Source organism: Thunnus maccoyii, chromosome 15 (genome assembly GCF_910596095.1).
Source record: "Thunnus maccoyii chromosome 15, fThuMac1.1, whole genome shotgun sequence".
NCBI classification, from domain to species: Eukaryota; Metazoa; Chordata; class Actinopteri; order Scombriformes; family Scombridae; genus Thunnus; species Thunnus maccoyii.
Window position 1 is genome coordinate 8,127,547 of NC_056547.1, and position 15,360 is coordinate 8,142,906.

The following is a 15,360-nucleotide window of genomic DNA, read 5'->3' on the forward strand; positions in this document are numbered from 1 at the left end:
TGATCAATGGAGGACTCACTTCCTAACAACGTTGAGAGAGAAGAAGAAAGAGGCGGATTGAGGACAATCAATATGGATTTCACAAAGTTCAATATTGAGAAAGGAGACAGACAGGAGCAGAGTGAATACAGCTGTGATGGAGTATTCTTAGCAACTAGACATTAAAAAGTCCAGAAGGGTCTCTGTGTTAACCTTCAACTTGCATTGATTGACTGTGTTATGTAGGGGAGAGCTGAGTGTGACAATCGAGATGACTTTGTTATGGATTTTTGTGGTGATAAACTCATGAGAAAATAGAAAAAGAAAAATTCAAAATCTTGCAACATTGGCAAATCCCTCTTGCTTCCTGCTCGGCCCTCGTCTTGGCTTAATTTCCATCGAATTCCATTGAAATTTGTTGTGTTTTGAAGATATCCACACAGACAGAAAAACAAATGGGACCCAAAACTAACTTCCCCGGTGGAGGAAAAAACTGAGAAATCTTGAAAGTGCAGACCTTTTGTCTGTTAACTCTAAGCTAGCGAACTATTAAGCGAAAAATGGAAAACATAGCAAAAAGTGTGTCACTTTGTAACAATAAAGACAAAGAAGGAAATTAAAGAGAGAGAGAGAGAGAGGCTGAGATATAAGAGCTTGTCACTCACTGAGGAAATCACAATAGAGGCCTGTCATGAAATACTGTCACCAAGCTAAGTGGGAGAAAACATGTTGGAGGAGTAAAAACAAAAGCAGGCAGGGATTTTAACATTTTTTTTGCCTTTTTTCTATCCTGACAAAACAAAGACTATGCCAGTTTTCTGCACGTTAGTCAGGATGTCGGAGTTGCACTATTAAAAGAAGAGGAAAAAAGTGGAAGACACGATAACGTGACGAACTTGTAATTGTTTTGGCACGCCTCCAACACGGCAGCCCCAACATGTCCCTCATTACCACCTCTTTCAACACAGTGACAGGCCCGTTCCGAGGACGGAATAAATTATCGGATAACAGAGAAGACAAGAGTTTGCTTTCTCGGGACAAGATGAGACAAGAAGTGGCATTCCTGCAGAGAGATTTCACCCCAGCGCCTGTGAGGATATAAACATCACTTTTGTCTCAAAACATACATCAGCAAAAAGCAGCCCAGGTTTTTTTTTTAAAGAAGCTTTTAATCACAAGAAGCCTCAAGGGACGAACGGTCACTAAACTGACTCAATGCTTACATAAATTGTATAAACTTCTGGTTTAAGTGGGTGAAACAAAAACACTTAGGTGCCAGTTTTATATTTTTTCTGCAACATCAGCTCCCTGCTTCAACCTCTCCTAAACAAAACTGTGTTAAATGAGTAATGAGTAAGCCTTTCACAAGAAATCCAATTTTTTAAACCATTTCCATTTTTTTAAACTCAAACTAACCATCATGTGAAAACCCTATTTTAATCATCTTAAGTCCAATTTCTTAATGTTTATATTGTGACATTCCTCTGTATTTTCAGTGAGGTCACACAGGGATTTGTATGTATGTATTATGCGCTTAAGATCTACACTGTGATACAAGAAAAAAAAATTCTAGGGAGGAAGAGAGATGGCATGTTTGTGCTCTTGTTCTTCTGGCTGGCTAACTCTGGGACTTGTTGCGGTACAAAGCACAGGTTGCCACGACAGCTTTTTCCTGGGAGAGCATCCCACGTCAGCGCTGCTTCACGATTGGTGGATTTTTCGAGAGAGCAATTTGGACTGACATTTCCAGGGTGGAGGAGCGGAAAGAAAAAAAAAAAAAAAAAAAAAAAAAAAAAAAAAAAAAAAAAGGAAGAGACAGAGACAGGTAAAACAAAAGGAGGGTTAAAAAGGGGAACGTGAGATCAAGAGTGGAGATGTAAAATGTGAAATGCAACACAGATAGAGGCAGAGACGGAGGTAGAGGAGGAGGAGGCGGAGGAGTTTTATGAGTGCTGACATGCTGCGTGTTCAGAGGAAACGTGCACAGACAGTCCTGTCGGTGTTCAGCTCCACCGACAACCACCTGGGAATCCTGCTGAGCCTGTAAACGCAACGTTACAACACACTCACTCAGATGCGCACTAATAGCAGGCTGTATTTAACACCAGGATGAACTGAGCGTGCACACGGAAACATGGAAAACACAAGCTCACATTACGTGTCAGTCGGCAAGAAAAGCGCAAAAATACAGGACAATGTCACACACATGAACACTGAGTCCAATTAGTACGTATTGATCTGTTTAATTAAGTCCCGACTCCTGTTACCCATGGCAACGTTCCCTCTATGCCACATCGATAGTCGCCATAGCAACTGACAGCCAGAGGAGACGGCAGAGGGACACTCTTTGTTCTCACTGGATATTCAGACGTGCCTGCCATACACGCCGGGACCTTATTGGCCGGACGAGGAGAGCAGGTCAGAGGTGAACAACTGTGCTCTGATGGTTAAGAGAAGTCAGAAAGATTTAGTAGATTTTCCTGAGCGACAGTCAGAGGATTATGTTTATTTTTTTAGAGTGAAGAAACACTGAACCTTAAAGACAGAGGAAGTGTTTTGTATGTTCTGTGTTATGTGTTGCTCCTCCGGTTGGTTGTAGATATCTATCAGTAGCAGCTGTGCAGAAAAAACCCTCTACATTCTCTGTAATTTCAGTTGAGTGAGTTTGTCTGATGCTTATCAAAAGGTTTTATGTTATTCCATTTTAAGGTTTAGTTTTTAAAAGCTCCTTTAGCTCAAGATAACATGTCTCAAATAAATGAGAAAGCAGCTAAATGCTCCACTCTGTTCACCAGCTAGTCGCTAACTTTCCCTGTCTGCTGTTTGGCAGGTTGTGTACAGTGGGTTTATTAGAGCCCTTTTCTGCTGAAAACAGCTGCCTACATGTGGAAACTATTCTTCTGAAAGCAGTGAGAGTGAAACTGTGGGCCGTAAAACACAAACAATGAGCCAAAAGATGCTAAAACATTCTTTGTTAGCTGAGGGAAATCACAGAGTTGGGTCGAAACTCTCTTTTCCATCGTTACAAGTGACACCTTTCACATAACACAGTCATTTAATCAGCTGACAATACATAAATAATTGAATAGTGCAGCTTTAAAAGTTTAGTTCACATGAATATCATTTAGGAGTTTATCATCTGCAGAACAGCTGCATAATGTGGGAGGTTATCTATGCTGTCCTGTTCTGTGTAATTCAGATAATTTACTGTAAACTTCAAACAACCATTAATTTTTATCTACTCTAATGTCATTTATTTATATTACTGTACTGGAGAAGGCAGCCTTTAAATTTTGAATTAAATCAACAGTGTCAGATAGAGAGATAGATTTGCTGAGTGTTTATGAAAGACTGTTGTATTTTCCATCTGTCTCTTACTGTATTATATATTATTTGCTGGATAACTATCAAAAAAGATGAGATACAAAAACCAGGTCTCATCTGCATGACTTTCCACAAGCAGGGAAAGATGCTACACACACACACACACACACACACACACACGCACATACACACACAATAAGCCCATTCTCAGCTATAAGTATAAACATTACATTTACACTTACACCGAAGAAATTCACACCTATTGCGCTGTTTCTGTCGAAGTTTCCTCTCCAGTGGCTGACAGTCTGAAGCTGCAGCTCCCAGGTGTGTGTGTGTGTGTGCGTGTGTGTGCGTGTGTGTCTGCCTCCTGCCCAGGCTGTTTGTTGTGAATAATAATTTGGACTTAGTCAACTTATCTGATTTAAAATGGGGGTGAGTCAATGCTGGCGTCAGACAAAAGCTTCGTCCCAGTAAATATGTAGGTCACCATTTGGCCTCCCCTCCTATGATACTACTGACGCACACGCACAGACACACTTTGGTTGTGCTTTTTGTTTTTATTACAAGGAAATTTTATTGACTTACAATCTGTCCCTTGTGTTTTTCCCCTAACCCTCACAACCGTCACACTTTAAAACCACAACCTTTACCCAAAACCTATCACCAATTCCTTCTTCAACCCTAAAATTGCCATTTTTCTCAATGAGTACTGGCAAGAATGTCTTCAGCATGATCCTACAGAAAGCAATACAGTAAAAGAGAGAAAGTATAGAGAGATAAACAACCTGTAGCATCAATCATAAATGCCTCTGGTGGTTCTTTTTCATCCCACTTGAGGGTAAAAATGATCCCACACATAGATTTATGCTCAGGCTCAATCTTGAACTAAGCACACAACAGCTCTTTCAAAAAACAAGGAACTACAAAAACGTTTCTGTGTGGTAACTGTTGTTTTTTCAGTTGTTCACCATGAAATTTGTCATGAATATTCATGGTCCCCAAAGGATTATAGAAGACCTTTTTGTCTAGAGTTACTGTAAAAGTCTTTCTTTGAGAAACAAAATATCTCAACAAACGTCGGCCAGATTTCTGTGGAATTTGTTTCGGTTATTCACGCTCCCAAGAGGATGAACTCTGATGTTTTGGTGACTCCCTGGATTCCCTTCCTGTAGCGTAATCATCAGATAAACATGTCCACTTCTACATCTGGACTATTAAAATCAAATGAGCAGACTGCCAAGAAACTGACATTGCATCAAAGTGATATTACATAACAGTGTGCTACGCTGGTTTACCTTCCTGTTTTACATTAGAATAAAAACAGTGAAAGGTTATCTGTGACACAATAGCACAAGTAGAGAAGAGTTTAACATTCACTGAACTGACTCAGTGATGTCAGCATGAATGCTAACACAAGCAAACATAAGCTAGAGGAGGATTGAGCAAGGATGTCTTTTATTCCTTATAAATTAATCTTTACATTAGTGAGAATAAAAAAGTTTTATTTCTTTTTTCAAAAGTTACATAGCCTGGCTTTAATGCTCCCCAGAGGATGAACTCCTATGATTTTAAACACTCCATAAACTTTCCTCTGTCTCACTATGTAAAATTAATCCTTTTGATTTTAATGTCTTTCCTCTAGTGTTGCCTTATTCCAGTGTTATGAAAGATCTGTTGAATGTACCCGTATGTATACAAGAGTTTTGAGTTTTTTTTCTCACCTATCACACACTTTATGTGGGGGGGGATGACACACTTATAGAGCGAGATGTCTGCAAAGATACCGCAGAAACGCTACGGTCTTCCCCTGTGACAATACCTGAGTTACTGTTCAAAACCATACCAGTGAAAAAAAATCACTGAATATCTGTTTCTCCTTCCCACACACACACACACACACACACACACACACACAAGCAGACAAACACAAACACAATGAATCACTCCTGCTCTCTATGATGAAACAAACGCCTCGCATTTGTTCCAGAAACCTTAACAAGAGCCCGAGCTAAACACCAAACCCATCTGACTCCCCCCCCCCCCCCCCCCTCCTCCTCCGACACGCAGCCCTCTAACCCAGTTACGGATTCTCTTCTCAACTTTCGCATTCAGCTTACTCGACCTGTCTGTCTCTTTCTAAATGAGCAGGTCACGCTGGTTTCTGTTCCCTTTGACCTGACAGAGAGATATACGGTCATTTACGCAATAGTGCTCATCTGTAATCCAGGCAATTACAGCACGAAGTGTGAGGAAATAACCCAACTGCGACTTCCATTTTTGTCCCTGTCGAAGGGTTTTTTGGGGGGAGTTTTTCCTCATCTGAATTGAGGATCTAAGGATAGAGGATGTCATATGATGCACAGATGCATTACAAATTTTTTATCTAGGCTATATAAATAAAACTGACTTCAAACTGAACAAATAAGTATACAGTAAAGATTAGTGAGCACAGTTTGTGTGGAGTATTTCTATAAAACTGTAAAAATACACTTTTATCAGGAGTTGACCTGATATCCAACAACCACTACTTTATCTGATTTACTTACTTAAAAATTAACTAACATGAGCTACTAGCCTTGTTCAGTCAAAACCAGAAGTTAAAGCTGTCACTTCTTCAAGTATCACAGTCTTAATATATATAACTTTGTTTATATATCCAGCCTAAATGAAAACATGTTAATTCACAGAAGTGAAATGACTTGCGGGAACACTCCCTGCATTTAATTAAACATCTGTTATCTGATAATAAAGGCTCTGCTACATTTCACTTTTCATCTCAGGCGTACAGTGCATTTCCGTTTCTCACGGTTACATTTTGTTTATATAAAGTGCACAAGGTGAGTTCACTAAAGAGCAACAGAGTTCATTTCATTTCCGGGACAAAAACCAGTGAAACCTCCTCTGAAGCTTTTTCATATTTTTCAGCTTAATCTCCAGTTGAAGACACTTGATAATATCAAAGAAACAGGAAGATGGAAACAAACAAAGCTAAAAGTGGCACAGATGAGCCAGATCCCAGACCAGCACCTTGAATGCTTCCAGTAACCTTCATGAAGTTATTCTAACCCCATTTCCAACCTTAAAACAGCCCTTTTTTCCTCTGAGGTCTGGCCTGAATGTCCCCTGCATACTCACACAGTCCACTGAACCTGTGCTAGAACAATAGACTGATTATTCAATTGGTCAACTGACAGAAAATTAATCGTCAACAATTTTGATAATCGAATAACCGTCTTTTTCTCAAGCGAAAATCTCAAACATTCGCTTGTTCCAGCATCTCAAATTTATAGATCTGCTGCTTTCTCCAGTTTTTATCTAAACTTAAATATCTTTTTGTGATGGACATTTTTTTAGACTACTAAACGACTGATTGATTAGTTGTGAAGATAAACAACAGATGAATCGATAATGGAAATAATCCTTAATTGCAGCTCTACACTGAACACATGACGCCCGGCTGCTATTTACTGCAGCGGTGCAGCAGGATAAATAAACTTCAGATAAGAGCAGTTGATGATATTATAGAAACATGAGCCAGATCAGATCCAGACCAGCACCTAGAATGTTTCTTACCCGCAGTCTGGCGCCGGGCACCATCGGCAGTCTGGATCAGAAGCGAGGCACCTCCGCAACAGGAACTCCTCATACTTCTCCAGCAGGGCCGCGTCATCCAAGATGTCCGCCACCTGCCGCGGGGCCAGTCGCTCAGCACACTCGGGGCAGCTGAGCTGGACTCGGCTCTCGGTGATTTCGATGCGGAGGTACTGGCGCAGGCAGCACAGGCATGAGCGGTGGCTGCACCCCAGCAGCTCTGGGAGCTGGTCAGCGGGCTGGCGCACCAGGCACAGGGGGCACTCCAGGAGGTTGGCCTCCCCAGAGGAAGGAGCTCCACCCAGGGACGGCTGGCTGGAGGAGAGCGGCTTAGAGGGGGTGCTGGAGGCAGCGTCCTGGGGGGTCGTGGCGGCTGTGGTGGTGGTCGTGGTGGGCGTAGCAGAGGCCTGGGCGGGCGCTGAGCTCAAGGCAGAGGGGAGAAGCTGTTGTTGCGTGTGGTGATGGTGGGATAAAGGGGTGGCCGCCGCTCCTTTGGGGCCCCTGCTGCCTCGTGAGCCCCGTTTGCTGTGGAAGAGGCTGTGGAAGGAGATGCGGCCCTGGCGTTTGCCCGCCGCACGGCACTTAGGGTTGGGGACGCCGCTCACCGAGGAGTGAGGCGACTCTGAGTCCTTTTCTGATCCCATTTTCCCAGAAGAGACAAACAGGGCAGGTTACTGTCCCTTGATACACGTTAATGTATCACAGAGGGACACTTGGCTACACAAACACACACTGTCACACACACAAGGGAGGATTTGTCCCCTTATGAAAGCCAAACTGGAATACAAATGCTATTCAGGCTCCTGACAGAGAAACTTGAGTCATTTACCTCTTTCTGTTCCTTTTGTGAAAAATGCAAACGTTACCAGGAAAAGACAGAGTGAAACAATGCAGAAGCAAAAACAGAAAATGAAAGAGGTTGCGCAAGTTCAAAGTGAGAAAAAAAAAATCCCTTTTGGCTCCCAGAGTTTCTGTCAAACTTGGCGGTCAAAAGGTTCACAAAGAAGAAAAAGTACCTAGTCTTTCATCTCCCAGGCAGCTGTCTAGGTCAAACATTACTGTGATTCTCACTGTCAAATAAAAAGATGAATGCCTGTTTCAATGAACGGCTCTCCTTCTTTAAAAAAAAGAGACGACAAGAAAAAAAAAAAATGTAACAGGAAAATCCAGAGTTCAGTCTGAATGTTGCAGTAATTCCTCAGTTTGGATTTAATTCTCCTCAGCTGCGTTCAGGTCCTCTTCTCTGCTCGTCTTCCTCTCATTCTTGTTATACGTCGGTCTCTCTGAATCCGTTTTTTTTTCTGTCAGGAAGAAGAGAGCAGGAAGTTAGCACAAAGAGCATGCTCAGTATGACACACACCTCTCTTCTTCCCTCTGCCTCTCTCTCTCTCTCTCTCTCTCTCTCTCTCTCTCTCTCTCTGTCTCTCTCTGTCTGCTTTGCTCTTCCTGAGTTTTGATTTGATCATTAACTCTTGTTACCCTCAACTGACAATCTATCTGGGCTAATTACATTTAAATAGACAGACACACACACACACACATACATGCAGGAAAATGTTACGCCATATTTGCTCCAAAATTAAAAAAGGTTAAATAGGACAAAATTCTATAAAAGGGACACGAGTTAGACCACCAATTAAATACATGACATCATCAACCAGCCTGACCAATCATGTATTTATGTGAAACCAGTCTCTCTATCTCTCTCCATCACGCTGAGCACCACAAGCTCTTCCTCCACTTCACACTGCGCTGCTGGTGTCGTTGCCATGGTGACGCTCACTATGAGCGAGGCAAACAGCGACCTACTCTGTGACTCTGGCACTCACGTATACGCGCACACACACACACACACACACACACACACACACGGTGGTTGAGCATAGACTGGTAAATGAGTACACACAGATACACGTTTAAATATGAGTGCGCACACACACACACACACAAGCATAAACACACAAAGAAAGATATATTTTCTCCATATATAGAAATATACACACAGTTTTAAATCCAAAAACACACACACAATAAAAACAGACAAGAAAACACACATAAAAAGACACGTGTTTGTACATTCATTGATATAATGCATTCACTAGTCCTTCACCCTAATGTAAACCACCACAACTAAACCGCAAACCTCATTCTAACCTTGACCTTTAAACCAAGTCTTAACCCTCAAACAGCCCTAACAGGTCTAAAATTCAAATTTGTTCTCACAAAGACAGAAGTAAACACACACACACGCGCACGCGCACGCACACACACACACACACACACACACACACACACACACACACCTAAAGCTGAGCATAGGTACGATAAATAAGCAGGTAAAAGACTAAGACAAAGATACTTGTTATACACTCCCAAAATGCACAAACACACAGAAACACTTTTTCTTGCTATATATACAGAAACATACAGACATTTTAAAAATACAAAACACACACACACACAATAAAACAGACATGAAAACACACACACACACGACACACACACATTGAGCATAGACTAGCAAATTATTGCACACAGATATACATGTAAATATACACTCCCAAAATGCACAAACACACACACACACACACTCATATGCTAACACATGTTATGTGTATATATCTATATACAGAAACATGAACCCATTTTCAAATCCAAAAACACGCACATACACAATAAACAGATATGAAAACAAACACATACAACACATAAAAAGGCATTTTCAAATCTGTAAATGAACAGCTAAAAACCATCAGCCACACACACACACACACACACACACACACACACACACACACATACACGTAGCATAGACTGGTAAATACACACAGATACACATGTAAATATACACTCCCAAAATGCACAAACACACACACACACACACACACACACACACACACACAAGCATACACATAAACACATATACACAGAAACATACACACAAGACATTTTCCACATCTGTAAATGAACACACACAGCTAAAAATCATCAGTCACACACACACACACACATCCCTGAATGAACACACACACAAGTGAAAAGTGATAATTATGCACACATACAAACACCTACGCATGATAATTATATCCCGTGTCTCCACTACAATTACAAGCCGTGTGAGGTCAGAAGTGTCTGTACAAGACACTTAAACGCTCCAACGTGTTATTAAGTGACATGTTATGTTTTAATTGTACGTGTATTTCTGCTGGCGTGTTTCTGTTTGTCATGTTTTAGATTCAGCCGATGGCTTGAAGATAACATGTTAAAAATGCATCATCATCATCATCGTCGTCGAGCAAAAACAAATTCCTGAAAAGTCGACATCTTTGAAAAAAAAAACGTTAAAAGTTTTCAGTGACACGAGCAGAGAAACTAAACAGAGGTGGAAACGTCAGATGATGTTACGGGTAATATGATCGAAACTAAACTTAATCAAAAACACTCAAGATGAACAAACACTCTCCCACAGCGGAGCAGATGTTTTCTGTTTTTCTCTTTTTGACCAGCAAATGGCTGACTTAGTGTTCAAAAAATCTGATTATGAACACACACACACAAACACACACACAAACAGAGGGGAATGCTGACGTCAAAGCGTCAGTTGATTGGCAGATTATCCGACCAATCACTAAGCAGCAGGCAGACAGAGCTAAGCTAAAAAGTTTGTGATAATTTCCATTTCATAAGGAAAACAGAACCCAGGCACTGATGTTTAACAAACATTTTTACATAACTTTGGTGTTTTTATAAATTTTTAAAGCCACTATGTGTAGAATTTGACTGACTTAAGGTGGCTGCACACTCCTTCAGACGTGCTTTTCATGTGAACAAACAAATGGTGCGAGATGAAAAGTCAGAAGATCACCAAAGTTATTACAACTCATCCTGTTGGAGACATGAATGTGTGCACCAAACTTCATGGCGATCCATCCGATAGTTGTCGAGACATTTCACTAAAAACTTTAAACTGTCTCATGGTGGCGCTAGAAGAGAAGTCAGGAAAAAGTCATGAATGTCTGAATAAAAACAAAAAAAATCATGGCAATCCGTCCAGTAGCTGTCGAGATGTTTCGGTCTGGACCAGAAGTTGTAAACTGACCGACCCACAAACCATGAATAGAGCTTAAAAGGAAAATGGCTTAAAAAAAAACATTTACTTTACCCAAGGAAGTTAAATTAATGATGGGAAGAGAAAGTGGTTTTCAATGTCAGAGACCAATTTTAATCCCAAGATCAAGTTTGGGCAATTTTGACATGAGAGGCATTTTAATGCAAATCCACATGAGTCCTGAGAAGACTTCCAGCGTTCACTATAGTCAGAATATTCATCTAAACCGCTCATTATCGTCAGCTTCACACTGACTTTAACTTTGGTGGTTTCACCGTTGTGATTCACCCTGATACCTCACCGAGATAGAAGAGACGCTTCTGATGCTCTACCGGGAAGTAAAAACAAAGAAGTAGTCAACCTGCCGCTATGTTCAGTATCTACAGCCTTCGAGCAGATATGAGATACTGATAACCTACATTACTGTGCCAACACGCTGCTGGCTACAGAAAGAGGAAGCAAAAATACATCTGAGTTGAAGTCATAAATCAATAAAAGAGGGGTTTTCCGAGTAAATAATGGGGTTTTTTTTTCACTCATCATCTATGTCTACACACACACACACACACCTACATACTGTAACAACACATTCAATAATGGTTACCTTGGCAACCACCATCACTCGCCTTCATCTCAAGGTCAAACTAGGTCTTCACCGAAATGTGTGTAAGTATAAAAAAAAAAAAGCCCACAGCTCCTAAATGTACTTTCACACCAGCTGAGTTTGTAATAGCCCTCGCCTCTGCTGCACCCAGAGCATCACACACACACACACACACACACACACACACACACACACAAAGGCTGCCATCTGTGAGGCTGTGTGATATTTGGACAGTACCAAGCCGCTGAGTGCTCGATGCTTTTTTTGTGTTGAGATCATAGTTTTGATTTTAACGCTGTTTGACAAACACAAACAGTAGATCTGTGTGTGTGTGTGTGTGTGTGTGTGTGTGTGTGTGTGTGTGTGTGTGTGTGTGTGTGTGTGTGTGTGTGTGCGCGTGTGTGCGTGTGTGCGTGTGTGCGTGTGAAGCTTTCATCCCACTCCAATACAGGACTCCCATTTGGTCCAGCAATCAAAATCTCAGTTGGGCCCCTGATACATGAATCAAACTGGTGAAACTTTCATCTTGTGTCAAAATATTCAACAGAAGTTTGTTAATGTTTCATGATAACAAGTTGCCTAAACGCCCTGATGAAGAAACGCCTCTCTCCCTAACAGACGTCTCTGATGACAACACACACACGCACATTTCAGAGTAGGTAACATCAAACGACTCACATCTGAAAGACAGATTTTCACATCTTGTTAGATTATTTTATCTGCCTGCTTATTTCTCATGTTTAAAGATTAAACTCTCATTCATTTGAATGGATAATTGGACTTTTGGACCTTATTGTTTATATTTTAGATGTTATTATAACATTAATAATACGTACAGCTGGTGAATCGATTCCACAGCCCAGATGTTGTACATAAAAGGGGCAGTTCACTGAAATGAGCCATAATTAATGTTATTACTTGCACCTGTGCTTTTCCTGCCATGAAATGCCAAAATCTTTATTGTGAAAAAGGTTCATATTTTTCTGGTTTCGATTGAAATGTGCCCATAACAAACTAAAAAGTACCAGAAGTTGACATATCTGGTCAGATTTTGTAATCTTGTCTTTCACAGGATAGTTCCTGATTTAAATAAGGAACTTTCCAAAGAAAGTTTTTCATTTAGCCAATTTCAGACTATTTGCTTTTAGGTATTTCAACTGTAGTTTGTTTTGTTCAATGAAAAAAAAAAAAGGATTTTGTTGAAATTATGAGAAACTTTTAACTGTTCACTTATCGATTTTTACAGTTTTATATTTGCCTTTGTAAAGCAAACTGTAATCACCGATTTTGATGAGTGCTATATAAATAAACATTATTAGTATTATTACATGTTCATATTTCTCAAAGTGAGGTGTCGCAAAAAAGTTTCATTTTGGTATCGATATAAAAGTTCAGGCACCACGCTGCCACTAGTGATGAAATATGTCAAAACATTTGTTGGTCTTCTGTTTCTGTCCTTCCTGTTTAAAACTTAGCAGCATTAGTGGTGAAAATCTTTGCACTTGAGAGAATTTAACTAAACATCTCCTTATGAAATACCTCACCAGCATTAACATGAACATGTAGGAATTGCAAACTGGCATTTGTTAATTAAATAAACATAATATTCCTTCATATAGTCCATGTTTTGTGAATTATTATATATTCTCAGTCTTTAGATATGAGAGATTTCTTTGGTTCTTTCCCTGAAGGTTTTACTTCTCTGATGGTATTCACATGATGTAAAATGTGCGCTGATGATTGAATAATGATGCTGATGCTTTGAGTAATAATCCAGATAAATAAATCTTATGAGTGGGGGCTAAATTGTGTGTGTGTGTGTGTGTGTGTGTGTGTGTGTGTGTTCATACCGTGGTTTGGCAGATGGGCCTGAACAGCCTGAGAGCTTCACAATCTGGACTAGATTTGTTATCAACACGCTCACACACACTTTGTTCCACACTTGTCCTCCTACTCCACTGCTGCTCAATTCAGCTCTAACACACACACACACACACACACACACACACACACACAGAAACAAATGTGCACACAGACAAACACACATATACTAAACCTCCTCTTCACACTCTCGATGCACTGCAATGCACTGCAATGCATTTTTCTTTCTTCTATCCTTTCTCTTGTTTCAGTGTCTCACTCTTTCTCGTCTCTCTCTGACACACACACAGACATACAAACACACACAAACAAACGTTACTAAGGCTGCTTTTATGCACTGCTCCCCCCCCCCCCCCCCACCCCCGCACTCTCAGACCTGTTTTCTATATTAAAGCTTCAGAGAAAAATTCAGTTAAGTTGCTCCACTTCATCCAAAAACTCAAGTTTTTAGTTTTCAGTCATGGCAACAAAAAGTTGAGTGGAAATAAACTGATGCTCATGAGTCTGTGTGTGTTCATTTGAAGATAAACATCATGCAACGTAACCCTAACTTGGACCAAGATAAAACTGTTGCTGAATGCTTCACAGCAGCTTCTTCCAAGTGAGGTGATTGGTCAAAGTTGGGTAATTCCCATGATGCACAGATAATCTTGTGTCATAACACCACTTCTCACCTTCCCTGGTTTTTCTCACGATGAAGGTGCCTGCTGGTTCTCATCTTTGCCAACCAGCTGTGCCAGGTGTACGCAATTAACCGCAATTAACAAGCTGGTAGGATGGGGAAAAAAAACTGCAGCACTCTACGTTCCCAAAGCAGAGACATGCTGCTTTATAGGTTGGGATTTTTCTAAGTCTCTCCTGATTGGCTCAAGCTGTCTAATACTTTAGTTAATTTGAAAACTTCAGGCAAAAATGCTCATGAAAGGTGGTAAAGCTGTTAATGATTCCCAGAGGATGATTCATACAGATGAAGGTGGCAGCATGGCTTTTGTTCCAAGACACGAAACAGGTCTAAATTTCCACTGGATCAACATTTTTGTCCATGACAAGTTATGTTGTGAAGTAATAAAATCTGTTGAGGATTATTTTCTCCATTCATTGATTAATTGTTTGTCTATGAAATGTTGAAAAATTATAATTAAAGCCCTCTGTGATGCTCTCAATTCGTTGTTTTTTTTTTGCCTGTCTGACCGTCCAGAACCTTTTCAAATGACTGTTATATATGTCAAAAGAAAAATAGCAAATCATCATATCTAAGAATTTTTGGCATTTTTTTTCTTGAAATATTGCTAAAATGATTAATCGATTATGAAAACAGTTGCTGATAATTTTTTATCATCAGCATGTTGTTTGTTTAATCCAACGTACGCGTTCTGTAGTGAACTAAACACTGCAGCCTGTAGAGGCCACTAGTGAGGCTTTTAATCTTGTGTCTTTATAGGATGTTACAGTAAAACTATAATGCTCAGTGTTTCTAAACCACTATAATGAAACTTTATGGACCATTTTCAAGTTCGTAATGAGTTTTTCTGAATTGGACAAGAGAGAGAGAAAGGTGGAGAGAGTAAGAGAGAGAGAGAGTGAGAGAGTGAGAGAGAGAGTGAGAGAGAGAGAGAGAGAAGGCGATATGTTCTGCAGGTAATCTCTTCTCAGACAGATTGTTCTGTTTTAGACGGTGAATCTGTGCCTCAGCACTTTGGGATCCTCGAGTCTCTCGCTGCAGGGCACGGCCAACCTACATGCTGCAACTGGCTGCACACACTCTGCACATCCGTCACACTGCTGGTTGGACAATTCAACCAATTTAAAGACGTCACCATGGGCTCTGGGAAATTGTGATGGGCACTTTTCACTATTTTCCAATATGTTGTGG

General features: G+C 40.5%; 1 protein-coding gene across 4 annotated transcripts in view; it reads right to left on the reverse strand.

Moving 5' to 3' along the window:
* rnf19b (ring finger protein 19B) overlaps positions 1-15,360 on the reverse strand; it is a 41,159-nt gene that overhangs the window by 14,370 nt on the left and 11,429 nt on the right. The window contains exons 1-2 of one of the 4 annotated variants that reach the window (XM_042435000.1): positions 14,162-14,282; positions 6,877-8,195 (exon numbers count right to left, since the gene is read on the reverse strand). In XM_042435000.1, coding sequence (XP_042290934.1) covers positions 6,877-7,538 — 662 coding nt within the window. In that variant the 5' untranslated portion in view covers positions 7,539-8,195; positions 14,162-14,282. Of the gene's footprint in view, positions 1-6,876; positions 8,196-13,456; positions 13,763-13,863; positions 14,060-14,161; positions 14,283-15,360 lie in introns of those variants that run through there. The other 3 variants (XM_042435002.1, XM_042435001.1, XM_042434998.1) reach the window with 3 other exon arrangements.